The 25161-nt window shown below is 54.3% G+C and overlaps 1 protein-coding gene across 1 annotated transcript in view; it reads left to right on the top strand.

Annotated features, from left to right (window-relative positions):
• CACNA1B (calcium voltage-gated channel subunit alpha1 B) overlaps nt 1-25161 on the top strand; it is a 153308-nt gene that overhangs the window by 4220 nt on the left and 123927 nt on the right. Inside the window, exons 4-9 of the mRNA XM_087869664.1 lie at nt 6959-7062; nt 10194-10309; nt 10908-10964; nt 12034-12123; nt 20287-20496; nt 24709-24821. Coding sequence (XP_087725790.1) covers nt 6959-7062; nt 10194-10309; nt 10908-10964; nt 12034-12123; nt 20287-20496; nt 24709-24821 — 690 coding nt within the window. The remainder of the gene's footprint in view (nt 1-6958; nt 7063-10193; nt 10310-10907; nt 10965-12033; nt 12124-20286; nt 20497-24708; nt 24822-25161) is intronic.

The raw sequence follows: 25161 nt of genomic DNA, 5'->3' as shown, positions 1-25161 counted from the left end.
ACAGTGGCAAGCAGGAGGCCTTCAGTAAAGGCCTGATAATGGCAAGTGCTTTGAAGACAACAAAGGAGGGTGAGCAGCAGGGAGTGATGAGTTAGAGGACCTTGTGAAAGGAAGGCCTGGCAAGGTCTGGAAGCCAGACATGCAGGTGCCGTGGGATTCTGCTTTGGGGGTTTGGCAGGGCACTAGGATGCAGTGACTGTGGTGAGCTCTGAGGCTGGTGCCCAGAGCAGGTGGCCAAGATCTAGTGGCCAAGATCTGGGTCCACTCTCCCTACTAACAGGGTGGGTTTTTGCAAATCAGATAAGTTTTTAAAGGGGGTTCTTTGGAGAGGGAGCGTACCCCTCTCCTCCAACCCAGTGAGTGAGGGCGGCTTCTGTGGTCCTTTCAGACATGCTCCTAGAATGTGGAGGCCCAAGACTGCACCTGTATGTTGAGGGCAGGAGCCATTGGCCCACGGCAGTGGGGCAGACGGAGAGAGATGGAGAGCATGCTTGATATTGGGAACAGAGAAGGAGGGTGTGTGAGTGCTTCTGATGGACCAGCTAGCCCAGGGGGAGTTGGCAGCCTGGAGCCCTTTTAAATTCTGACCAGAGGAGTGATGAGGTCTCAGCAGAGAACATCTGTTCAGAAAGGACTGCTGAAAAACTGGCAGTGGTGGGTGGGAGAGTTCTCTGACTGAAGGAGAAATGCCTTGCCTGCATTTTGAAAAGAAAGTGAAGTCAAACGAGGTCCTAAAAGAACTCACAGAAGTGCCTTGTGAGAGACAAGTTGGCAGGAAACTTTTGTCAGGCCTGGAGAGATGAGATGATCTCAGGACAGCGCCATGCACGGCAAAACTTGCCTGCCCCCCCTCCTCTCCCGCGTCTGCTTGGATAGCGTTGGGGTCAGTAACCCAACGGCAAGCTGAGGAAGAAGGAACAGTGTTAGGCGTGGAGGGGCAAAGAGGGGCCAGGCCTCTGTCTCCCAGTGAAAGCAGCCAGCTGGGACTGGACACTTAATTACTGAATCGAGACTGTGTTTTCTACTTGAAGTAATTGTAGAACTTTCTATTACCCCGGAGTGATCAGCTGAGTCATAGGACTTACCCAGATTTTTATCCAGGAACGTGAGTATGTTCGAAGGGGCAGTAGGAGGCACATAAGATTGTTGATGAGAAGGTGCGTATGATTTTGCACGTGTCCCTTGTACTGGTTGCATAAAGATCTGAAGAGGGGTGTTCGGATAAATGGGTGCAAAGGCTTCATGTTGCAGTGAGCGCAGGGAGGGCCCGCTCAGCAGGTGGGTGCACAATGTGAGGGAAGGAAGAGCCAAAGACGATGTGACTTCGACCCCTGGGAAAGGTGCTGCCTTTTCTTCAGAAGAGAGACTTGGGAGCAAGATACTTGCTCAGTTCTGTTTCAGTGGAGAGTAGTGGAGCCCAAGGACTCTGCTTTGGCCGCATAATGTTTCAGAGAACTATTTTCATTCAAGGGAGACGCTGAGTATACAGCTGGTTGTGTGACAGGGAGCTCAGAGGAGACCGCAGGGCTGAGGGGGTCCATCTGAGGTCATGGATAGTGTTCAGCGTTATGGGAAAGGATGTCGCTGTCTCAGCAAGGAGTGTAGAAGGAGAAGCAAAGAAGGCCAAAGACTGAGTCGTCTCCGAACTTGGCTGTCGGGGGAATTCCAACATTCAGAAGCCAAGTAGGAAAGAAGGAGCCGGCAAAAGGGACCAGGGTGGAGTCGTTGAGGCAGGGTAGGGTCAGCACCCTGAGCTGTCTCAGAAGCAGAGCTGGGAAAAAAGATTCCAGGAAGTGATCAAGCAAGTCAGATGTTGCGAGAGGTCGAGAGAGATGCTGCTGCGCCCGACAGGAGCAGTGTCAGAGGTGGGGGTAGAGCCTGGGAACGTGCTGGAGAAGGCAGCATGAAGGGGGAGGGCAGATAGAGTCAGCTCTCGCAAGGAGCTTCCCAGGACGTGTAGTGGGAGGTACCTGCAGGGAGAGACGGGGATGGGCTGTTTTTGTAAAACTGAGCTTGGTTTGAGATGACTGAAGGGTTATATGCAGTTGTCGGAGATCTACCGAGAGGTCCCATGTGTCCTCTAATGATGCGAGAGGGCGTGTATCCCAACCAGAACGCTGACACTGACACAGTGGAGATACAGAAGGTTCCATCCCATCAGGACCGCTGTAGCCCTTCTGTAGCCACACCCACTTCTCTCTTACCCTCCCCCCCTCCATCCCTGTGAACCACAGTCTGTTTGCCATAGCTGTCATTTCTAGGGGGTTATGGAAATGAAACCATACTGTGTGTTACTTCTGGGATGGGTCACTTTCACTCACATGATTCTTGGGGCTTCATCCAGATTACTGTGTGTCAGTAGCTGGTTCTTTTTTATCCCTGAGCAGCCTTCTGTGGTGTGCTCACCTGTTACAGGACATCTGGATTGTTTCCAGTTTGGGGCTACTGTGAACATAGCTGTTCGACACATTTGTATGCAGGTGTTTGTGCAAACCCAAGTTTTAATTTCTCTGGGATAAATGCCTGAGTGTGCAATTTCTGGGTTGTGTAGTAGTTGCATGTTTAGTTTTTTAAGAAATTAAAAATTTCCCAGAGGACTGTATTTTTTTACACTCCCACCAGCAGTGTGAATAATGTAGCATCGTTACAGTATTTGGTGTGGGCGTTGTTTTCAACCTTACCATTCTGGTAAGTGTGTTCTGATGCGTCCTTATGGTTTTAATCTGCGCTCCCTAATGGCTGGTGGGGTTAAGCATCATTTCATACTTATTTGCTATTTGTGTATCTTCTTCAGTGAAATCTCTCTTCGTATTTTTTGTCCACAGTCTGTTTGGATTGTTATTTTACTGTGGAGTTTTTATGAATTCTAGAAACGAGTTCTTTGTGACATGTGTGGTTTGCAAATATTGTTTCTTAGTCATTAACTTCATACTCTTCACCTGGTCTTCCACAGAATAAGCATTTTTTTTTCCACAGAACAAGCATTTTTAATTTTGATAAAGACCAGTTTATCAATTTTTCCTTTTGTGAATTGGGCTTTTGGGGTCAAGTCTAAGAACTCTTTGCCTAGTCCTAAAATCTGAAGATTTCCTCCTACTTTTTCTTTAAAAAAGTTTTATTGTTTTACATTTTACATGTAAGTCCATGATCCATTTTCAGTTAATTTTTGTATAAAGTGTAAGGTTTAGGTTGAGATTCTCTCTCTCTTCCCACCTCTCCCTCCCTTCTTCCCATCCCTTTGTCCTCCCTTCCTTCCTTACCTTTGAGCTTATGAATGTCCAGTTCCTCTAGCACCCCTTGTTGGAAAGGCTCTATTTTCTCCTTTGAATTGCTTTCACACCTCTGCCACGAAAGCGGGGTGTATTTTGTGTGGGTCTATTTCTTTCTTTTTCTTTCCTTTTTAAACCAAGCTCTACACCCAATGTGGGGCTTGAACTCAAAATCCTGAGATAAAGAGTTGCATGCTCCACTGACTTAGCCAGGCAGATGCCCTGTGTGTGTCGGTTTCTGTTCCAATGATCTATGTGTCCCTCTCTACCAATACCACACAATCTTCATTACGGTAGCTGTGCTGTATAATAAATCTTTTAAACCAGGTAGACTGATCTTTCCCATTTTATTCTATTTGAGAGAATTGACATCTTTACTATGCTGGGTCTTCCAATCCATGAACATGGTATATATCTCCATTTATGTAGATTACCTTTGATTTCTTTAATCGGCATTTTGCAGTTTTCAGCATACAAGTCCTACGTATGTTTGTATGCCTTCCAGCTCCTTCTCCTGCCTCAGTGCACTGGCTGAAACTTCCAGCATTATGTTGCATAAGAATGGGGAGAAGAGACATATTTCTATTCTCCTAATCTTAGGGGAAAAACATTCAGTTTTTCACTGTTAAATATAATGTTAACTGCAAGGTTTTTAAAAAAATTTTTTTGTAGATGCCCTTTGTCATATTGAGGCAGTTGCCCTATTCCTACTTTTCTGAGAGGTTTTATCATGCATGGGTGTTGAATTTTGTAAAATAATTTTTCTGCATATGATAACGTGACTTTTTTCTTAAGCCTGTTAATATGGTGGATTACGTTGATTGGCTTTTGGATTTTGAAACAGCTTGACATCCCTGGAATAAACCCCACATAGTCATGGTATAAAATTATTTTTATATATTTCTTAATTCAATTTGTTAATATTTCATTAAGGATTCTGGCATCTATATTCATGGGGGATTTTGGTCTGTAATTTCCTTCTTTTTTGAATTGTCTTTGGTTTTGGTATGATGGCAAAACAAGATTTAGAAAATGAATTAGTAAGTAGCTCCTCCTCTTCCATTTTCTAGAAGAGATTTAACTAAGTGGTATTATTTCTTTTTAGAGAATTGGTAGAATTCTACGGTCTGGGTCAAGAGATTTCTTCTATGGATTTTTAAAAAAATAACACTTTTGTTGAGATATAATTACATACCATAAAATTCACCAATTTAAAGTATACAGTGGATGGTTCTTGTATGTTCACAGGGTGGTGTGACCATCAGCATTACCTAATTCTTGAAGATTTCTGTCAACCAATTTTTTTAAAATTGATTTTTTCTATAGTTTTTATTTTCAATTTTGTTGATTTATGCTCTTATCTCTTTTCCTTCCCTTCCCTTCCCTTTTGGAGCACAACATGGGGCTTGAACTCACAACCCTGAGATCAAGACCTGAGCTGAGATCAAGAGTTGGGTGCTTAACCAGCTGAGCCACCCAGGCACTTCTATGTTCTTATATTTATTATTTACTTGCTTATGATTGATTTGGGTTTATGTTGCCCCCCCTTTTTTTTCCCTAGCGGCTTGAGGTGGAGGCTTAGATTATCAATTTGAGACTTTTCCTCTTTTGTAATGTATGTATTTTTAGTGCTATAAATTTTCCTCTTGGCACTGCTTTAGCTATGCCCTTCAAATTTGATATATTGTATTTTCATTTTCATTCAGTTAAGTGTATTTTTATATTTCCCTGGAGACTTCTTCTTTGACACGTGGTTTATTTAGAATTGTCTTCCCCCTATGAGTAAGGTGTCATTTCTCTTTTACCACTTTCAGTAACTTGTCTTTAGTTTTCCTAAATTTGACTATGATATGTCTTATTGTGGATTTCTTTGGATTTACCTTGTTTAGTGTTTAACTTCTTGAATTTGTAGGCTTATGTCTCTTGACAAATTTGAAAAGTTTTTAGGCATTATTTTTTTGGGTACTTCTCAGCCTTCTCCTCTTTTTCCTGTATTTTGCTATTCTGATGACATGAATGTTAGATTTTTTGGTTATAGTCCCACAGGTTGTTGAGGCTCTGTTGTTTTGTTTCTTGTTTGCTTTTGTTTTTAAAGTCAGGTTTCTCTTTGCTTATCAGACTGGGTAACTTCTATTGTTCTCTTTTACTGTTCCCTGATTCTTTCCTCTGTCTCCTCCATTCTGTTGTTGTGCCTTTCCATTTAGGTTTTTATTTTGATTATTGTGTTTTTCAGTTCCAGGTTTTTCACTTGGTTCTTCTTGTATCTTCTACTTGTTTGCTGATACTATTTCTTTGTTGAGACTCTATTTTTGAGTGTGTTTCAAGTGTGTATATTATTATTCTTTGAAGCATTTTTATGATAGCTGCTTTAAAATCTTTGTTGGATACTTTTATCATCTCTGTCATCTTAGTGTTGGCAATCTGTATCAGTCAGGGTTCTTCAGAAATATAGAACCAGTAAGATATATGTGTGTGTGTGTGTGTGTGTGTGTGTGTGTGTGTGTGTAGATATGTATGAAGAGGGAGAAAGAGAGAGATTGATCAATTGATTATTAGGAATTGGCTCTTGTGATTATGGAGGTTGGCAAGTCCAAATCTGAAGTTTAGGCTGGCAGGTTCAAGACCCAAGAGAGACAGTGATACAGTTCCAGTCTGAAAGCCAGCAGGTGGAGACCCAATAGAGGCAATGGTGCAGATGAAGTCTGAAGGCAGTCTACTAGAGAATTTCCTTTTACTTGGAGGAGAGTTGGGCTTTTTGTTCTATTCAGACCTTCAACTGATTGAATAAGGTCCACCAGCTTATGGAAGGCAATCTGCTGTACTCTATCAATTAAATGTTAATCTCATCCAAAAACACATTTACAGAAACACCCAGAATAATCTTTGACTAAATATCTGGGGACCCTGTGGCCCAGTCAAATTGACACATAAAATTAACCATCATGGCATCTAATGATTGTCTTTTTTCATTCAGTTTTTGATTTTCCTGGTTCTTGGCATGGCAAATGAGTTTCATTTGAAAACAGAACACTTTTGGTATTATGTCATGAGACCCAGGCTATTAAAGTCAAAAGGTCTGGGAGAGATGCCCTTATTTTTATTCAGTTCTTGGATCATGCCTGAGTGACGGCTTCTGGCTTAAGCCAGGCACATGGTGAGAACTGTTCCTTGGGGACTTGTGGGCTTGCTTTTGATATGGGGGAAATATGGCATGGGCCTCACTGCCTCTGAGCTGTGGAAGCTGCTACAGACAGAAGATCAGACTTGGGCCTGGGGCCTGTGGGCTCCATTCAGGAGAAATGTCTTTAGAGCTGACTGGTATGTCCAATAGTCGGGCTATTGGACTGGGAAGAATAGGGAAGGTGTCCAAGCAGAGGCTGGGCATGCAGCCTTCCAGGTGTCTCGAGAGCCTTTGGCTCCCTGGAATGACTCCTTGGCTTTTCAGCTCTGCTGGGCAGTGACCAGGAGTGCTAATTGTCTTTGGTCCTTTGAGAGTTCCAAGGCAGCTCCAAAGAAAGCTCTGTGGGGCAAGGGCAGGCAGGTCTAATGTGGGTCCTTCCTGGACCCCCCGAACACCTGAACACTCCCAGCCTAGCCCCTTCCAGGTATTTGAGGAGGGGTCAAGGGCACTTCTACCGCCAGGGCTTGTCTCGTCCCCCTGTTTTTCCTCACCTCCTTTTTGCTTCCAGACCAATGATGCAGCTGGCAACACCTGGAACTGGCTCTACTTCATCCCTCTCATCATCATTGGCTCCTTCTTCATGCTCAACCTGGTGCTGGGTGTGCTCTCAGGGTAAGAGGCCATGCGGACTTGTGTGCTGCCTGCCTGCCCTTCTGTGTTCTCAGTCTAAGGGGACAGACGGTGGAGTCAGATGTGGGTATGTGTGATGTGGGAAAGGTGAAGCCTGACCTGGCCTCATGGCTACCCTCTGTGGTGCTCACTCTTATCATCCTGAGCTCTGGCCAGCCTTCCCTTTGTGCTGCCATCCCAACCTTTCTCTTCACCATTCCCTTGCCCTGGCCTCCTTACCTCTGTCCCACCCTTGGCTTTCACCCTGTCCCCTGATGATGGGGGAGAGGCTGCTGCTGGGTCTCACCTAGGTCCGTGGTGGGGCTTTTGGGCAGCCCTGGTGCCCAAAGGGTCCCTCTGCTGCTAGAGTGGAGAGCGATGGAGCAGCCCTGTATCCTGGCTGTAGTGGTCACCAGGCTCTCCACTCCAGCCTTGACCCCCGGCTTGCTTCTCCTCTGCAGATACCTTTCTGTGCTGAGCTCCTCCAGGAGAGAACAAGGGAGGGTGAGGGGCTGGGATTCCCTACTGAAGAAAGGTGCTTCCTGACCCCACATTGTACTCTTCTGTCCTGCATGGGGCCAATGGCTACAGAAGTGCTGTGTGCTTAGGGGCACAGATGGGACTGGTGTTTGGGGATCCTGCCCTTCCATCAGTCTGAGGAAGCTGGATTGGGAAGGCCTGGTCTGTGCTCTGTTCCCACATTGGTATCATACCCCCTGTAAGACTAGAGGAGAACCTCTCCATCCTGCCCACCCTGAAGATTCCTGCTCAGGCCCTGGGCTCCTGAGCTAGGCTGGGGGAGAGGCTGGTGGACCCAAGGGGCAGCTATCTTATTGGCCTGGAAAGGAACAGCCACTGAGAGGACAATGGTTGGGGGCCAAGGCCTGCATGCTCTGGCTCTGGAATGTGTCCTTAGCCTCAGTCCTCTCCTGTAAGGGGTATGTCACTAGCACGTCTTTCCAAGCATCTTCAGGGACAGGCACACCCACAGTGCAGTGGATGAATGTACAACTTCTAGTCTGATGGAATTGCATAGTCTGAACTGCATGGGGGATGTGGAGGAGGCCTGGAGCTCAGAGAAGCCACCTAGGGAAGGGGCATTTCCATTGAGACTCAAAGGGAGACCAGGAATGAACCCAGCGAAGGAGGGGAGAGGGTTTCCCAGGCAGAGAAGAGCTGGGGTGGGGGCCCAGAGGTACCCAGAGGGGTGCAGTGTGCGTGCTGCAAGGGTGCTCAGAGCTGGAACCAGAGGGTGTGGAGGGGAGAGGGTGCTGGGGCTGGCAGACGGCAGGCTTGTGTGGAGTGTGGGCTTTGTGCTGAGGACAGTGCATGGTGGGGAGGTGGTAGGAACATGAGTGGGTTCATGGTGAGTTGGGAGAGCTGCCTGCTCAGGGTGGCTTTGTGTGGCTTGCCCTGAAGAATGTGCAGAAAGAACTGGGGATTGGGGCTGTGGGGTTCCTGACTAAGCAGGGCCACGAACTTCATGACTTCCCAGCCCTTCTCCCACCTGTGAGCACCCTGGCCTCTGGGGATGGGGTGATATGGGATGGTTTTCCTAATTAGTCTCAGCTGAGCCCTCCCTCGGACATCCAGGCCCAGCAAAGGGACCCCAGGGTTCTCTTTCAGGCCTGGGCAGGCTTGGGAATGGCAAGGGTCCTAAAGCCAGCGGTCAGCATGAGGCGTGGGGGTCCCGTGCAGCCAGGCTTGGGAATGGCAAGGGCCCTAAAGCCAGTGGTCAGCACGCGGCGTGGGGGTCTCGTGCTGGCTGCACTCATTAGGCGCCTCATCTACAGCCTGGCCCCGGGAAAGCTCGCCCTGCAGGACTCCGTCCAGGCACGGCTCTACCATGTCTGGGCAACAGCTGCTGGAGGGGCTGGCTTGGAGCCCACCAGCCTTGCTCTTCATGCCCCAGGCTGTTACCCACAAAGCATCCCAAGGAGCAGGAGCAGGGATTCCTCTTGGGGCTTTCCTGAGCCAAGAGAACTGATGCCTGGGGAGGACAGGCCCGCTGCTGGCTGCTGTTTGAGAAGTGGCCGCTCTGTGCACGGCCTAGATTGCTGCAGCTAGTTTTTGCTGGTGGCCTCAGACTGACTCACATGGTGTTGTCACTGCCCCACCCCTGCACCCCAGGCCCTCCTGCCCTCATCACGGCCAAGGGACAGAGCCTGATGGAGAGGGGAGGAAGGGTGGGGGCCCTGTGTCCCTGCAGATTCCGGGTTTGCAAGGGATGGGTTGGTGGACGCTGGTCATGAGCTTGAGTTGGTGCTGGCCAGAGCCGAGCTCCCTCTCCTGCTGCGGCTGTGCGCCAGGACTTAGGTCTGCTGGGCTCACTGCACCAAGCCCAGAAGCTGCTTCTCCTAGAGGAGAAACAGCCACTTAGCTGAGGACAGAGACGGTGTTTTGCTGCGGGAGTGTGCGCACCTGTCCTTTGGGGACCTGGAGGCTGGGCTGAGAGGCTCGGCACGCTGGACGCTGGGTGCATGTATACTTGGGCGTGCTTGTGTGCCTGTGTGTGTGAATGGCGTCCTTCTGGTGGTGTGAGCCCAGAAGCTTGTCTGGAGGCTGAGGCTGGGCTGCTGAGGGCCGAGGAGGGCAGGGAGCTCTCTCCTGGTCACCGTGAGCCTCCAGGTTTGGCTGATGTGGCTCTGGAATGTTTTCCTTTCATCGTTGGCTTGCCCCATCCAGTCCCTTCTTGCCCTGTTCCTGTCCGTCCTTCCCCTCCTAGCGAGGGCTCTGGGTCTGAACCAACAGAAGACACAAAGTGGAAGTTTGGGCAGTTCTCGCCTAGAAGTTCTCTGTAGGCTGGCAGACGGCAGAGCCTGGCAGCTGGGGTGTGTGTGCCTCGGCCCGCTCTGAGCAGGGGAATGTGAACTGTCCCTGCTCTCTGGAACCCCCTCTGGGGACTGAGTGCTATCCCTATGTGCTGGAGGAGTCTGAGGAAGGAGGGTTCGCCTGGGCGCTCGGAGGGCTCAGGCTGGAAGAGGTCCTGGTGGGGAGGGGCAGCCCATGGCCTGCATGTCATGTCCCAGCCTCTTCCTGGTTCCCTTTGCCTCTGTGTCCTCACACCCATGGGGCCGGTGGCTGTGCTCACACTCACCCAGTCTGCTTCCTTTTCTGGCCCCTGCACAACACAGAGAGTTTGCCAAGGAGCGTGAGAGGGTCGAGAACCGCCGGGCCTTCCTGAAGCTCCGCCGGCAGCAGCAGATTGAGCGGGAGCTCAATGGGTACCTGGAGTGGATCTTCAAGGCCGGTGAGAAACGCGGGGCTGCTGCAGTGCTCCTGGCCTGGCCTCTGCCAGTGGCCCTGGGGAGGATGAGACCAGTCCAGGAGAGGGGAGCTGACATCCGGGGTCCTGACCCTGGGGACACTGGCGTTTTTAATGGAGGCTTCTGCCATGGCCTCGCCTAGGGCGAGTTTCTTCCTGTCAGACTCAAGCCCTACCCTTGACCCGAGCCTGCTCTGTGCTCTGCACCTGGCTCCGTGCTTTCTGACTGCCCCCCAGCCTCAGGCCAGCATACTTTCCTCCATATGGGGTGCCCGCTGTGCCTCCTTAAGGGCTTTGCCAGCGAGGAACTCACCCAGTGGTGTGGCTGCTCTCAGGCGACGGTGATGTGCGCATGGGAACAGGCCAGGCGCCCCTCAGGGGACACTGCCTGTGGGACACGTAGAGGGTGTCTGTCTCAATAGCAGCTCAGCCACCAGCCCCACAGGCTTCTGGAATTGTAAGGGCTGAGAAGGCAGGGTCCTGCCGCAGAGGGGGGCCTCATCCTGGTGTGTTCCTGGGGGATGAGCCCTGGTCAGGGGTCGGGATGGGAAGGCTCCAACCTGAGGCTGTGTCTCACTCACAGAGGAAGTCATGCTGGCCGAGGAGGACAAGAATGCGGAGGAGAAGTCCCCTCTGGATGGTAGGTGACCGTTGTTAGCACTCTGTGCCCAGCACACACGTGTGGGTGCCCACACCCGGGATGCACGTCCATGACAACACACACGGTCCTGGGCAGCGGCATTCTGGAGGTCACGGCACGCTCCTGGGGCGTTGTGTGCCGTGGACTGGACCAGATGTAGCTGGTGGTGGGCTCAGACACCACACATGCCAAGGGGTCAGCCTGGGGCTCGGAGGAGCCTGTGCTCGCAGCATGACCCTGAGGGCTATGTTGTCCAACACGGCAGTTCGCTGGTGACCGTGTAAGCTCACACTGTAAGTACGCTGCAGTGAAATGAAAGTGAAAGACCTGTTCCTCAGCTCCTGCCACCCCATTCCAAGTGTTCAATAGCCAGATGGGGCTAGAGGCCACTGTACTGGTCAGCACTGATCTAGACCATTTCCATCATCATGGAAAGTTCCGTTGGACAGTGCTGCTTCTAGAAGTTTTCAAGTTCAGGTTTAAGCCAAGTTGTATCTGTCTCCGGGGCTCGGGGTGTTGTGACTCCCAGACAGCCATGGCAGGACTCCTAGCACAGCGTGGGGCCACTGGGGCAGGGACAAGAGTCAGCATGGCCATGGCCACCAGTCTGGAGACTGGCACAGCCCCAGGGACAGGAAGGCCGTCCTCTTTTCACACCAAAGCCGAGGCCAGAGAGGTTGGCCACGTCTGCTGTGGCCTCAGCTGAACCCACATCTGGGGCTCTGAGCCAGTCTGTGCTGGCCCCCTCTGCAGACCTGCCTGATCTCTCTGCTCTTACCTGGCCTCGGCGTGTGGGCTGCAGGAGAAGCCGGCTGCAGCCCTGGCCTTGCCCTGCACAGATGTCTCCTGGTCTCCCTGGTAGCACTGACATCATCATGGAGAAAAGGGAAAGTGGCATCTCCTCCAAATTCCTTATCCCCTTTGCTCTGAAGACTGAGAGGGGCTCCTGGGGCCAGGATAGGAGATCCCAGGAAGATGCTCGCGCCCTCAGCTGAGACTCCCCCACCCTGAAGCCGGTGAGCTGGGTGCTGGCTCATGCAGGCCCCTCCCCCACCCTTGTTTAAAGCAGTGTTGAAGAGAGCGGCCACCAAGAAGAGCCGGAATGACCTGATCCACGCGGAGGAGGGGGAGGACCGGTTTGCAGACCTCTGTGCTGTTGGTGAGTCTTTTCGAGTCCTCCTGGCTGTACGGGGCCTGTCCTGGTACCGGATATAGGAAGCGCACCTAGCTTCCTGCCTGTCCCCTCTGGGGCCAGCTTCCTTCCCTCTCTTCCCACCCTCCCGTGTCCATCCTGATGGCAGGAAGTCAAGTGCCTCTGCCCTGTGGTGTGTGCTCAGCTTTCTTTCCCGGAGCCAGGCGGTGGGAGTGGGCTGTGTGTACAGCCCCTGGACGCTCCTTGCTGCCCAGTGCCCGCCGCTTCTGTACGGGAGCTGTGCTCTGACTGCTCTTGGCCCTGCCGTCCCCCGTGTGGATGCACAGCCTTGGGCGGCACCCCAGCTGAAGGGCTGCATGTGCGTCACTGGCTGTAGGGACCGAAAGGGTCTGGCTATCTTTCTACACCGCCCCTGTCTGTCTTCCATGCTCCTGGGCCTCTGGCTTCATTCCCTTCTTCTCAAATGGTGAATTTAATCACACAGAGCTGCTTTAGTTCCCTTCCTAAGGCTGGTACCAGAAGTGCCGGGCCCTTTCCCACCACATGCCCTGTTATTGTGCGTTCTGCAGCAGAAGAGGGCTGAGCCCCGGGTCTCCACTTGCAGGTGGAGAAGGGCCTGCACGGCAGTCAGACGTGGTGCAGACAGCCTTGACCTTCAGCAGTCCCTGAGCAGGCGAGCAGGGGTCTGCTGCTCACTATGTGGTTACATTTATGAGACAACTCTTTAATGGAAGTTATTTGTGCATTTATCGATCAATCAATCAATGTATGTCTGTCTCTATGTTTGCACCTAGCTGTCAATCTATGTATCTCTCGATCTGTCATCTGCCTGCCTGTCTGTCTGTCTGTGTGTCTATCCTCTCCCTCTCTTTCTCCCCACACAGGTCCAGTAAACACATGTCAATAGCTTGGGGTTTCTCCCTGTTTCTCAGCTAGAAGACACCTGTACATCACACGTACACAGACACACATGTAGAGTTTTGAGATCTTTGCATGTTACAGAAATATTTTCATACAAATTTTTCTCCTCGTCCCTTTTGGAGACCACTCCCCTCAGAAACCTAGTTCCGAGGCGGGCTCAGTGCCCCGTGGGTTCGCTGTCACTTGTCTGGCTGCTCTGTGTGGATGGCCGCTCTTTTATCTTTAGGTTGTTTGATCTTCATCCTGACCGGTGCTGCCCAAACCGAGCCCTGTAACACCTGTCCTTCCTCTCCAGCGCTCCCTCCCTGTGGGCAGACCCCGGAGCAGGGTGCCGGGTCCACTGCTAGCACCGTCCCTCCCGGTTACGCGCCGGAGGTGCTTAGGGCTTTGCTAGCTCGAGCCCAACTTGATGATCACACGTGATGTTTCTTGGACCGCCGTCCTCGTTTCACTCACTACCAGTGATTTTGAGTCTCTTAAGTGTCGGGTTCCCATTTGAAATGGGGTTTTGGTGATTCTTCAGATACCCTGTCCGTTTTTCTATTGGGTGGTTTGTGTTTGCTAATTAGTAAGAGACTAAGAACGTGTGTTGTGGATCTAAGTTTTGTTACAATTTTTACAAATTTATCACACGAGTGTAATATTTAAATCGTCCCCTTTATTTCTAGTTTACCTAAAGTTTTTATTGCAATTTTGTAAAATTAATTGGAAAGAGTTTTTGAAGTCTTTTTCCATGGCTTAGAGTAATTTAAGTAACACCTAAATAATCTGTTCTTTAAAGGTGAGATAAAACCGTGAACCCAAAACAAAAAGAACCTGGACCAGTTTTAGAAATTACGCTTTGTGAGGCAGTTTTCCATTTCCTCAGCGTTTCAAACTCGTTTCTGTAGAGGTGCCCGTACTGTCTCTCGTACTTCTCCTCTCTCCTGTATTCACGGTGTTCGTTCACCCTCTCAGCAAGTGTTCTGACGTGCGCACCGTGTGCAGGAACCCGTCGCACGGACGGGCTGCAGCGCTGAGGAGCCGAGGGAGCCCCCCGGTCTGGTTTTCCTGACCCAGCGGTGGCAGTAGAACACGAAATCATGCAGCGTGTGGGTGCCCCGTCTGGGGAAGCGAGGGGCTTGGAGGGCCGGGGCGGGGGTGGGATTTTACACGGAAGGGCCCCGGGGAAAGGTCGCCTTTGAGTAAAGCTGAAGGAAGTGAGGACGTCAGCCCCAGGGGAGAGAACATTCCGGCAACAGGAAGGAGCGTAGCACAAGTGGAGACAGTGAGGGAGGCCGGTGCGGTTGGAGTGGGGTGGGATGGGGGACGGGGGAGCAGCGCGACAGGAGATCAGAAGGTCGTGGAGGGCGAGGGCCCAGCAGGGACCCTGGCCGCTGGTGGATTTGCAGAGGGCAGACGCCGTCCGGCTCCAGTTGGGGTGCAGGAGAGCCCCAAGTGCAGGCAGGGCAGACGTGGGGCCGTTCAGAGGCCGCAGTAGGGACCTGACCGCGGTGGCAGCCACGGGGGTGCCCGGTGCTCAGGTTCTGGATACATTCTGAGGACGCGCGCACAGGCCAGCTGCGCGTGGGCATCGGAGGGCGCGGGCCGCCCGGTGCCTGAGGGTGGAGCCGGGGCCTGACGCCCAGAGTCCGGGGAGCCTGTGCTGCGTGCGCGCTGGGGCGCCCGCTCTGGGAGAACGCCTGTCTCTGCGCGCTCTTTATTAGTTTGGATCGTGTGGGGCTAATCTGTGTGAGTGAACACATCACCCGATTTCTATTTTTGTCTGAAATGTCATTACTTACTCTTGTATCTTTAATAAGTTCCTCTTTCTAAATTATTTTGGTTTGCTTTTCTATCTTCCTGATTTCTTAAACCGTGCACCTGTTCTTCCTCTCTTCTTTACGAGCACCCAGGGCTGTGCCTGTCCTCTGCGTGACGCTTCGCTGGGTGGCCTCCTTTCTGTCCACGTCCAGACCGCGGTTGCTCTTCTTGACTCGTCTCCAGAGTTACCCCACCCCCCGCCCCCGCCCCGCTGACTCCACGAGCGGCCACCTCCCCTCCCCGGCTCTCATCATTACCGCCATGCTTCTTCACTGTTGTATCTTGTTTTCTTACCACCCTTACCCCCGAGATGCCTTGTTTCCGTAAGGAAGTTGGTGTAATTGCCATCACTCTGCCCCTATTTGCCCCAAAGGTCAAGAAGATAGGAGCTTTGCGATGTGTTTGCCTCCTCCCTCCTGTTTGAGGACTTCGGTGTTTTTAGCCCTAGGCTGTTATTAGCTCCTGTGGTTGCTGGGGCCCCGGAACCCTTGCTTAGCAGGCACAGCGTGCACCCCCAGAGGCCCAGCCTGGCCTGCGTGGCCTCACTGCCCGAGGTCCTTGTCTCCTGCGGCCCCTGCCGCACCGACGGCATCCTGTGCTTGCTCCCTGTCCTGTGCTGGGCTGGTTTCCCGAGGCTTCTGGCTTCTTGCCAACCCTCCCGTGACCTCCTCCCTGAGGTGTGAGGCACTTTTGCTGGCCCCTCCTGCTGCTCCGTGCTGTCACCCTGGCCGCTGCTTTCCTTCTGCCGCAGAGGCACTGGAGGCCGGGCCTCCTGTCCCTCATCAGAAGCCCCTGCTGTGCCTGCCAGCTTGGGCCTTCCTTCACGCTCGGCTTTTCCCATTGGTTTCTTTCTTTCTTTCTTTCTTTCTTTCTTTCTTTCTTTCTTTCTTTCTTTCTTTCTCTCTCTCTCTCTCTCTCTTTCTTTTCTTTTCTTTTAAGATTTTATTTATTTATTTGACAGAGATAGAGACAGCCAGCGAGAGAGGGAACACAAGCAGGGGGAGTGGGAGAGGAAGAAGCAGGCTCATAGTGGAGGAGCCTGACGTGGGGCTCGATCCTGTAACGCCGGGATCACGCCCTGAGCCGAAAGCAGACGCTTAACCGCTGTGCCACCCAGGCGCCCCCCTGTTATTTCTTGTTCTGCCTCCCACTTTGCTCCTGAAAGTCTCGCCCTCTGTCCCTCATGGTTTCTCCCCTCCATCAGCGTGTGGCTTATGCTTCAGCCTTCAGGCCATTGGTGGGTTGTAAGAGTGGACCTCCTTTCCTTTCATCTGCTGAAGGGAATTTTATTGTTTCTCCAAAAAGTTTCTCCTTTCCGTTGTATTTTGACTGGTTTGGTGCTGTACTTGAGTCCCTGGGATTTTGCTGATTTTTCCTCCTGGGTCCCTGGCAGGGCCCATGGGTTCCCTTGCTTTCAGGGCCTTGGGCCTCGGCAGGTTCAGGACACGTTTGGGTGTGGGGCTGGGCAGGGAGGAAAGAAGGCAAGCATGGGTTTCCTCATGCCCAGCGCCTCCCTTGTCCCTCCATCTGTGCTGAGGATGGCGGTGTCTCAGGTGCTCCATCCCCTCTGTCACTGGCGCCTGGGGTTGAGCCCCATGTACCCGCATCATTTCACTGACCCCTAAATGACCTGCGAGGTCCAGGTTGCCTGTGATCTGTTTTTGCGTGAGGACTGTCTGGGCTGTGTGACACCTGTAAGGCCACGTGCCTAGGGCAGGGTGACGGGGGTCTGTGTCTCCATGGCTTCTTGTCAAACGTTACTTTCATTACCCCATGCTGGTGAATGCCACGCGAAGCTGGAGGGAAGCACATTTCTCCTCCGTCCCTTCAGTGGCCTCTGGGGGGGTCATTGAGGGCGGGGATGGATCTCACTCATTCTGCCTTCTCTCTGCCACTTAGGGCCTGAACTCTGTACATGATTGTGGAAGGAATGGGTGTTGTTATGCAGGCCCAGTATAGACTTTATACTAACCAATGAACTCCTCCTTTGGGCGTGGTGGAGAGAAATCCACATATTACGTACAGTCATGCATTGTTCTCACTGATGCTTCACTGTGCTGTCATTCATAGGTTGATTTAATTCTTGATTTCCCCTAGCTTGATGACACATTTTTTTCCTTGAAATAAGCCTTTGGATTATAAAGAATATACACTGATTAAGTTAAACATAGAAAATGCACAGCGTGAAAAGAAGCAGTCCCAGTCTCTCAGGGTTTTCCCCACCCAGAGCTACGATTCTGGATGTGACATGTGTTCATGTTCACTGTGGACCCCGGATTTAACCAAAGAGCTGGGCTGGAGTCACGGTCCAGAGCTGACCTGAGCACACTCTAGCTGCTTGCTGGGAAAGGCTGTCCTCTGGGGCCCGTGCCTCAGTCTCCAGAGACCCAGGACCTGTGCGATGTTTGCCTGCGTGTCCCTGTTCCCTGACCACATGGAGGCCAGAAGGCAGGCGGGTCTCTGGTTCTGCTGTGGCGTGCATGTGGAAACGCTCTCCCTGGGAACTGAGAGGGAGCCACCATGCTCAGCGTGCCGGGGCTCCGGCTCCCACTCCCCCTCCTGTCTCTTGGAGTATGTTGGGGGGATGGGTGGGGCTTCAAGAGCCATGTGGGGGTGCGTGGTTTTGTGCAAACATGGCTGAGGACGCCGCTGTCTGGGTGTGCCTTGACGAGGGGCGATGTGTGTGCTTGTTTGCATGTGGGTGCTGGTGGGTGTGCAGGGCAGCATTCCCGTGAGGCCTTTCGCATGGCAGGGGCTCACTGGTCTTACTGGGTGCGGTCCAGTAAGCCAGTGGGTATGGCCGTGGAGCCTCTGCTGGAGAACTTGCTGCTTGTCTCACTGGCCACGTGTGTGTGCACAAAGCAGTTCGTACCAGTCACGCGTCCTCTTAACCTTCCTTCCCGGTGTGGCCGTGTGTGTTCGTAACCTGTGGGATTCTGTGAGTGCTTGTGCCTTGGAGAGTGAGATGGTCAGGGTGTGTGTGTGTGACTTTGTTTCTAAACGACGCAGGAAGTGGGGGGGGGATCTGAGCGTGCGGTTCTCCGGACGGGTCTGTGCATGACTCTGTGTAGGTCTCTCCTGGTCTGCACTGCCTGCCTCCCTCTGTGCCTCATTGCTGCTTTGGGAGGGAGTGGGTGCGTCTGGCTGCGGCCTTGGCACTTTGCAGCCTCCGTAAGGCTGGCCCAGAGCTCTTGTTGAATGAGGTCGCTCTGACCAGCTGCAGGGGCTGGTGTCTGCTGTCTGGACGTGGATTGTGGGGCTGTGTCCTGGCTGCCCCACGAGGCTGCGACGGAGCAGTGTCTTCCATGAGTGTGGATGGGGTGTGGCGTCTAGGGCACTGCGAGGGTTCTCAGGGGGCTGGCTGATGGCTCCTGTCCTGTGGACCGCTCCTTCTGTGTCTGGGGCTGTCGGTCACAGCGTCTCCCCCGGATGCAGCTGCTTAGCTCACGGATAAGTCTCTCCGAAGGCCTCAGGGCCTGTGCTCATTTCAGTGAATTTAAGAAAACACGAGCCCCGAAATGCTATTAGTGTGCCACTGAGAGTCTGGGTGCACACACACACACACACACACACACACACACCCAGGGACCCGATGCCCAAGCTGAGTGGGTTTGAACTCTCGGAGGCTCACTCATGCCCAGGCTCTTATTGAGAACACTAGAGAGACCCTGATGTGCTGCAGAGACATGGCATGTCCTGAGAAACAGCCATGCACACTCACCAGCTCCAAGCACCCATGAAGACTGCTCATCCGTCTGTCAAGGAGTGCACGGGGCTCTCAGGGAAGCCCTGTCCCCTCCTGTCCTCACAGAGTGTGCAGTCTGGTTTGGAAGCTGGGCACAAAACAGGTCAATGAGCCAATACGGGGGCAGATGTTACGCGGTTGTGATTGCTGTGGAGGGGCCAATGACCCTTTTCCAAAGGAGTGCCCAGAGAAGGGTGTTTTGTGGGGGTGACATCAAAGTCCAGATGTGAAGCTGAGAAGCAGCCAGCTGTGGAAAAAGACCAGCGTGGGAAGCATTTCACGGTCAGGGTCATGGCAGAGCAGAGGTGGCATGTACGTGGAGACGAGGGAAGGCCGTGGTGGCTTCATGCACAAACATTCCGGAGACTGTGTTGGGCTTTGTGGGCCATACTCACCTCAGCTCTGCACCAGGACAGCAGCCATGGACCAGATGCAAACCAAGGAGCTTGGCTGGGTTCTAGTCAACGTACTTAAGAATAGGTAGCAGGGCACCTGGGTGGCTCGGTCGGTTGGGTGGCTGCCTTCAGCTCAGGTCATGATCTCAGCTCAGATCGAGTCCCACATGGGGCTCCCTGCTCAGCGGGGCGTCTGCTTCTCCCTCTCCTTCTGCTGCTCCCCCTGCTCAGCGGGGCGTCTGCTTCTCCCTCTCCTTCCGCTGCTCCCCCTGCTCAGCGGGGAGTCTGCTTCTCCCTCTCCTTCCGCTGCTCCCCCTGCTCAGCGGGGAGTCTGCTTCTCCCTCTCCTTCCGCTGCTCCCCCTGCTCAGCGGGGAGTCTGCTTCTCCCTCTCCTTCCGCTGCTCCCCCTGCTCAGCGGGGAGTCTGCTTCTCCCTCTCCTTCCGCTGCTCCCCCTGCTCAGCGGGGAGTCTGCTTCTCCCTCTCCTTCCGCTGCTCCCCCTGCTCAGCGGGGAGTCTGCTTCTCCCTCTCCTTCCGCTGCTCCCCCTGCTCAGCGGGGAGTCTGCTTCTCCCTCTCCTTCCGCTGCTCCCCCTGCTCAGCGGGGAGTCTGCTTCTCCCTCTCCTTCCGCTGCTCCCCCTGCTCAGCGGGGAGTCTGCTTCTCCCTCTCCTTCCGCTGCTCCCCCTGCTCAGCGGGGAGTCTGCTTCTCCCTCTCCTTCCGCTGCTCCCCCTGCTCAGCGGGGAGTCTGCTTCTCCCTCTCCTTCCCCTGCTCCCCCTGCTTGTGCTGTCTCACTTGCACTCTCTCTCTTTCAAATAATTAAATCAGATCCTTAAAAAAAACAGGTAGCTAGTGGCTGCTGATCCCTGAGTTGAAGCAGGAGGGAGGACCAGATGCTGTAGTGCTCTCCAAGGCCCACGGAGGAGTTGGGATGGCCTGGGAGCATCGGGACTGCTGGAAGGTGGCCAGGAAGTGCTGGGGACCATCTGGAGCCTAGTAACCATGGAGACCACCAAGGCTCTTGGGTCCCTCACCTGTGAAATGGGGGTGGGGTCAGGACCCACTGTAGGGAGGCACAGGGGTAATCAGCTAAATGCCAGTAACACTCAGGGTCTGACACACGTGGTGTCTGTGATTAGAACTGGGGCCTTGAGCTAGACCCAGGCTGGGGCAAGTGCCCGTGAAGGGGATCTCATGGGGGAGCTGTGTGTCTGAGAGGGGAGGGGAAGCATGTCCTCAAGGGTGTGTCCACGGGGCACACGTCTGTGAGGGAGCGTGTGTCCTCAGTGAGTCTGTTGTTCCCCCAGGGTCCCCCTTCGCCCGTGCCAGCCTCAAGAGCGGGAAGACCGAGAGCTCGTCGTACTTCCGTAGGAAGGAGAAGATGTTCCGGTTCTTCATCCGGCGCGTGGTGAAGGCACAGAGCTTCTACTGGGTGGTGCTGTGCGTGGTGGCCCTGAACACACTGTGCGTGGCCATGGTGCACTATGACCAGCCGCAGCGGCTCACCACGGCGCTGTGTACGTAGCTGTGGCCTGGGCCTCCCCTCCCCTCTTCCTGAGCAGCCTCTGGTCTGCAGCCTGGAAATCCCGGTTCACAGCCTTTTGCCTTGGAATGCCCTGGGTAGGACCCCTGCACTGACTGAAGTGCCCCCAGGGCCTCCGCTGGGGCCTGAGCTCCCCGTCCCAGGTGCCAGGAGGTCTAGCTGATTGGAATGGGTTAGAAACCCATCTGTCAGTGTGGTGGGAAATGAGGCGGGGTCCAGGGCATCCTGGGAGGAAGTTGATGGGTTAGCAGGCACGAGCCAGGCCACATGGACCTGCGTCCTCCCTTGGAAGGGCTTCAGACCCACGGACCAGGGGATTTAGCCCCTCATTCCAATCGGCCACAAAGCTGCAGCTCCCTCCCTGCACTCCTGAGGAGGAAGAGTCCTGGCTTCTAGGGCTCTTCCTGGGCTCTTTGGCTGTTGCATTTTTCTTTTTGCTTTTTGCACCTGACCAGGGCTGACTCGCCCATGTCCATGAGCCTAAGGACAGGCCACAGGAGTCTGAGTCATGACTTCTCTTGGCCCAGGCTACAGTTCCAAGGAGGAAAGAAGGAAGGTAACCGGGGTGGTTGAGGCTCCTTGCCCATCTCCAGGGACCAGGGCTGACCTTCCAGGACCAACCCTCCATACCCTAGGGCTCTGCAGGCCATGGGGAGCCTGGTCTGGGTCGTCCCACCTGATGAGAGCTCTAGAGATGAAGGCTCACTAGTAGTTTCTGTCAGGCCTTCCGCCTTCCTGTTCCCTGGGGGTCAGCTGCAATAGCCCTGCTTGGTACCTGGGGCTGATGTGGACACGGCCTATTTTGGGTTCCCATTGCTGTCTCCATGGGAGCCCTGTATGCCTGAAGCCACCCCACTGTGTCAAGAGAGTCTTTTTTCCCAAGAAGAACCCTCCTGGATCAGAGCCTGGCTCCTGGTGGGCCGGCCACACTCCCCTCTTCCAGACCACTGAGTCTGTCAGCTTTAAGCGGGAGCTTAGGCAGCTCTGGAAGGGCTCTTAAGAGCTCCAGACTCTGACGTCTCCACAGACCGCTTGAAAATGTGGGTGGAGGTGACTGTTGGGGGTGCAATGCTAGACTGCGGTTTCCCAAACTTGTATTGAAAGCTCTTATTGTGTAATGGGGAAGGGCGTAGAGACAGCAGAAGCCAGAGGGGCCCAGGGAGTTTTCAGAAGGCAACCTGGCTCGGGTTCCCCAGGGAGCAAAGTTAAGAGGCCGTTGGTGTGCTTTGAGCTGCCCGCTCTGGCCCCTAATCCGTGTGTCCTGGGGCCTGTACTTCAGTGTCTGGGACTCTGCTTGGGACCGAGGTTCATACTTCCCTCCTCGTCCCCTCGGGATAAAGTCTCCTAACCCTTGGGGGTTGGGTGGGGACCAGGGAGGTGGGCTTGCTCTTGACCCAGCCAGCCGAGCGGCTGTTCCTGGAGCTTCCTAGCCAGGCCTTCCCTTCCCACGGAAGAAGCTGATGGTGTCCAGTCAGTCTTGTGGTTACTCCTTGTTTCCTGGGGGTCTGTCACCTGAGCGGTCAGGCAGCAAGTGGCAGGGCCTGGTCACACATGTGCTGTGCGGGAGCAACAGGCCTCAGAGTGCCCAGGTGTTGGGCCAGGCCACAGGCATCCCTGGCCACGATTCTTCCCCTTGCTTCTTTGTCTTCTCTGTGGTTCCCTGGGAATTTCTGAACTCATCGGCATTACCTACCTAGGAAGGATGGCTGGCGGGAGAGCGGGTATGGGCTGCATCTCCACACCTCTGCTCCCTGGGCTCTGTCCTTGGCAGCTGGGCTGGAGGTGAGAAAGGCTGATTCAACCAGGTAGGGCAGGGCTTGCAAGAGGCTGAGGCAGAGGTGGGGGGGTCCCCGCCAGGACTAGCTTCACTGCAGTTCCCATGGGGCTCGGCCCTGAGACTGGCCACCCTGCAGAGAATGGGTTCTGTGCACCTCAGCTGTCTTTCCATCCAGCACCCACCCGCAGTGCAGCACCAGAACCCCTGAGAACGAAGCTTAACTGGCGAGGACCAGCAGCTGGCTGTTGGGCATCGTCATTCTGTGAGGCCCCTCACAAGACAGGCTTGGCCGCCCTCTCCTCTGTCCCTGTGTTCCCCTAGCGCACTGTCCTGTTAGTATGATACAGAACCCTGTTTACGTTCTCGGCCTCTGCTCCCCTTGGTGTGTGAACGCCTGGAGAGAAGGGTCAGCTCTGTCTCCTCTGCACGTTCAAAGCAGCACCAGCGCCTGTGCGTTGTTCGGATGGTTCAGGAGTGAATGAATAGATACCCTTTCTTGGCCTCAGCGGGGAGGCTGAGCATATGAAGCCGAGGGGGTGTCTTCCTCAGGAGGGTGAAAGGGCAGGCAGGACGCTGGGGGACCCCGTCTCGCGCTGCTCCCTCTCTCTGAGGGGGCCTTACGTTGGCAGCTCTGGTGCCGGCTCCTTGCCCTGCTCTCACACGGATCTCCTGGGAGCAGGGTTGGGCGGCTGTAGCTCCCAGGTCTGGTGTGTGGGTGGCCGGAAGTCCCGTCATTGTGGCCTCTTCCTTCAGGATCTGAGCTCTTCTTATGGGGTGCCCCAAGGGCAGGGGCAGGTGCCTTTTTGACCTCAAGTGGAGGGGCTCTGGGACGTGGTGGCCAGGAGCCTTGGATCTTTGCAGGCTGTTGGGGCATTCTGAGCTGGACTTGGGGGCAGGGCGCCGCCTCCCTACCACCCCTCACTCCTGCTGCTCAGCGCAGGCAGGACCAGGTGTCGGTCAGTCACCTGGCTGGAGAGGGTTCCTCTGCCTGGGACACGGGCTTCTTGGCTTCTCCAGGGAGTCCGATTTGTCTTCTCATCCCTTATTCCACGCCTGGCTTGGGTGCCGCGGTGACTTTCTGGCTGGCTGCAGAGGCCAGGCTCGTGTGAGCTGCTACCAAGCCATAGCAGGGGCTTCCCCACCCGAGACCTTGGGCCATGCAGATCACTGTGTGTCCGTACAGGCCATGGGGCTGGTGTCTCTGCTCCTGCAGAGTCCGGGCTACTGTAGACCTGCCCCTGACTGAGGCTGCTGGGTCTCTGTAGTGTAGTGCTTGGGGGAGCTGTGGAAGACAGCAGAGCCGCGTGGTCCCCTCTTCTGTTGTCTGTTTTATCAGGAGCTGCTTGAGGTCCAGTTTCCCAACCAGTCTGGATGCCAGAGGCCCAGGAAGGCTGGGCTGGTGATCTTTCGGTGACCGGACTCTCCGAAGCTTACCCTCCATTCCTGCTCACGGCCTACCCCCTGGGGCAGGCTCTGCCCTGAGTTCTGAGCTGCTTTTCTGGCCCCTGCTGCTCTGGGGCCAGAGGCCATGGTGCCTTTGGGCCCCTGTACAGAATAACGAGCTGATTCCAGTCAGCACCTGGGGAGAGGATCAAAGACAGCGACCTGGTTCTGCCGTCTGCACTTCCTGGTTTGGCCAGTGCCAGAGCCCGGCTGCATCTCTTGCTGTCGCGGCTTTGTGCAGCTCCCAGACTGCCTGTTGTTTCTCGCTCTGACCGCCCGTGTTGCTCGCGCTAGGGGCTGTGTCTTGTCTGTGTGCCTGGAATTCCCAGCGTGGCCCTCAGTTCCAGTGTGGCCTCGCTTTGGTCCCGAGACCCTTGAGGGGCCGCGCAGCCACTGGCCAGACCCCTGGCCTGGGCAGGAGAGGCACCTGCAGGAAGGTGAAGGTGCCCACTCCTAGAGTGAGGAGGCGGCAAGTGTTGGCGCCTTCTGGGAGCCTCGTGCTGGCCGGGGCAGGCAATGCTCGGGTGGCAGGCGAACACATGAACAAGTGAAGACCAAACACGGTGATGTCTTGAGGAAGGGTGTCGGGGAAGTCGTCATGGAAAGACACGGTGATCCTGATGAGGAGCTGGGGGGCAAGCCTGAAGGCGGAAGGGTGGGTCTGAGGCCATTCTCTGGGGAGTGCTGTGTGGCCCCAGGACCTCACCTCCCGCGGAGCCTGTCCCTGGGCCGTAGGCATTGGGCAGGCATCACCTTTCAGAGGGAGTAAGCCTCTCTCTGCGCCCCTCCCGATCCCAGTCCATTCATTACTCTCCTCCTGAGCTGATGTCCGAGCTCAGGGGCCACAGACCAGGCCTGCAGGGCTCAACCCTGGGAGGGCCCAGAGGTCTGGTGTCCTCCAGTCTGGGCTGGAGCCAGGTGGGAGGAGGCTGAGAGCTAATCCCCCTCTTCTCCGGCTTCTCCTAGACTTTGCAGAGTTTGTTTTCCTGGGTCTCTTCCTCACAGAGATGTCCCTGAAGATGTATGGCCTGGGGCCCAGAAGCTACTTCCGGTCCTCATTCAACTGCTTCGACTTTGGGGTGAGTAAGAGCCTCGTGAGAGGTGCCGGCCGGGGGTCCAGGCAGGTCCAGCTGTATCCTTGCTTGAGAGAACACACAGTCCCCAACTAACTGTGCTGTACCCAGCACGTGCTGGGGTCTGTGCCGCAGGACCCAGGTCGTTGAGCGTACTGGGACCCTGCGTGGGTCAGGAAGGCTTCCTAGAGACAGGGAGAGGCCTTTGACAAAGGGGAGACCCGTCCTTGTCAGGCCCTGTCTTATGGTGGTGTCAGCTGCAGGACGCCCTCCTTCCCACCTCTGACCCTGTCCGTAGAATCTCGAGACCGGCTGAAGGCCCCCTCTGCGCCCCCTCTGCGCCCCC

Source organism: Ursus americanus, chromosome 18 (genome assembly GCF_024610735.1).
Source record: "Ursus americanus isolate L20-20 chromosome 18, mUrsAme1.1.p, whole genome shotgun sequence".
Taxonomy (NCBI): Eukaryota; Metazoa; Chordata; class Mammalia; order Carnivora; family Ursidae; genus Ursus; species Ursus americanus.
Note: the sequence above shows the minus strand (reverse complement) of the source record. Positions and strands in the feature narration are given on the sequence as shown.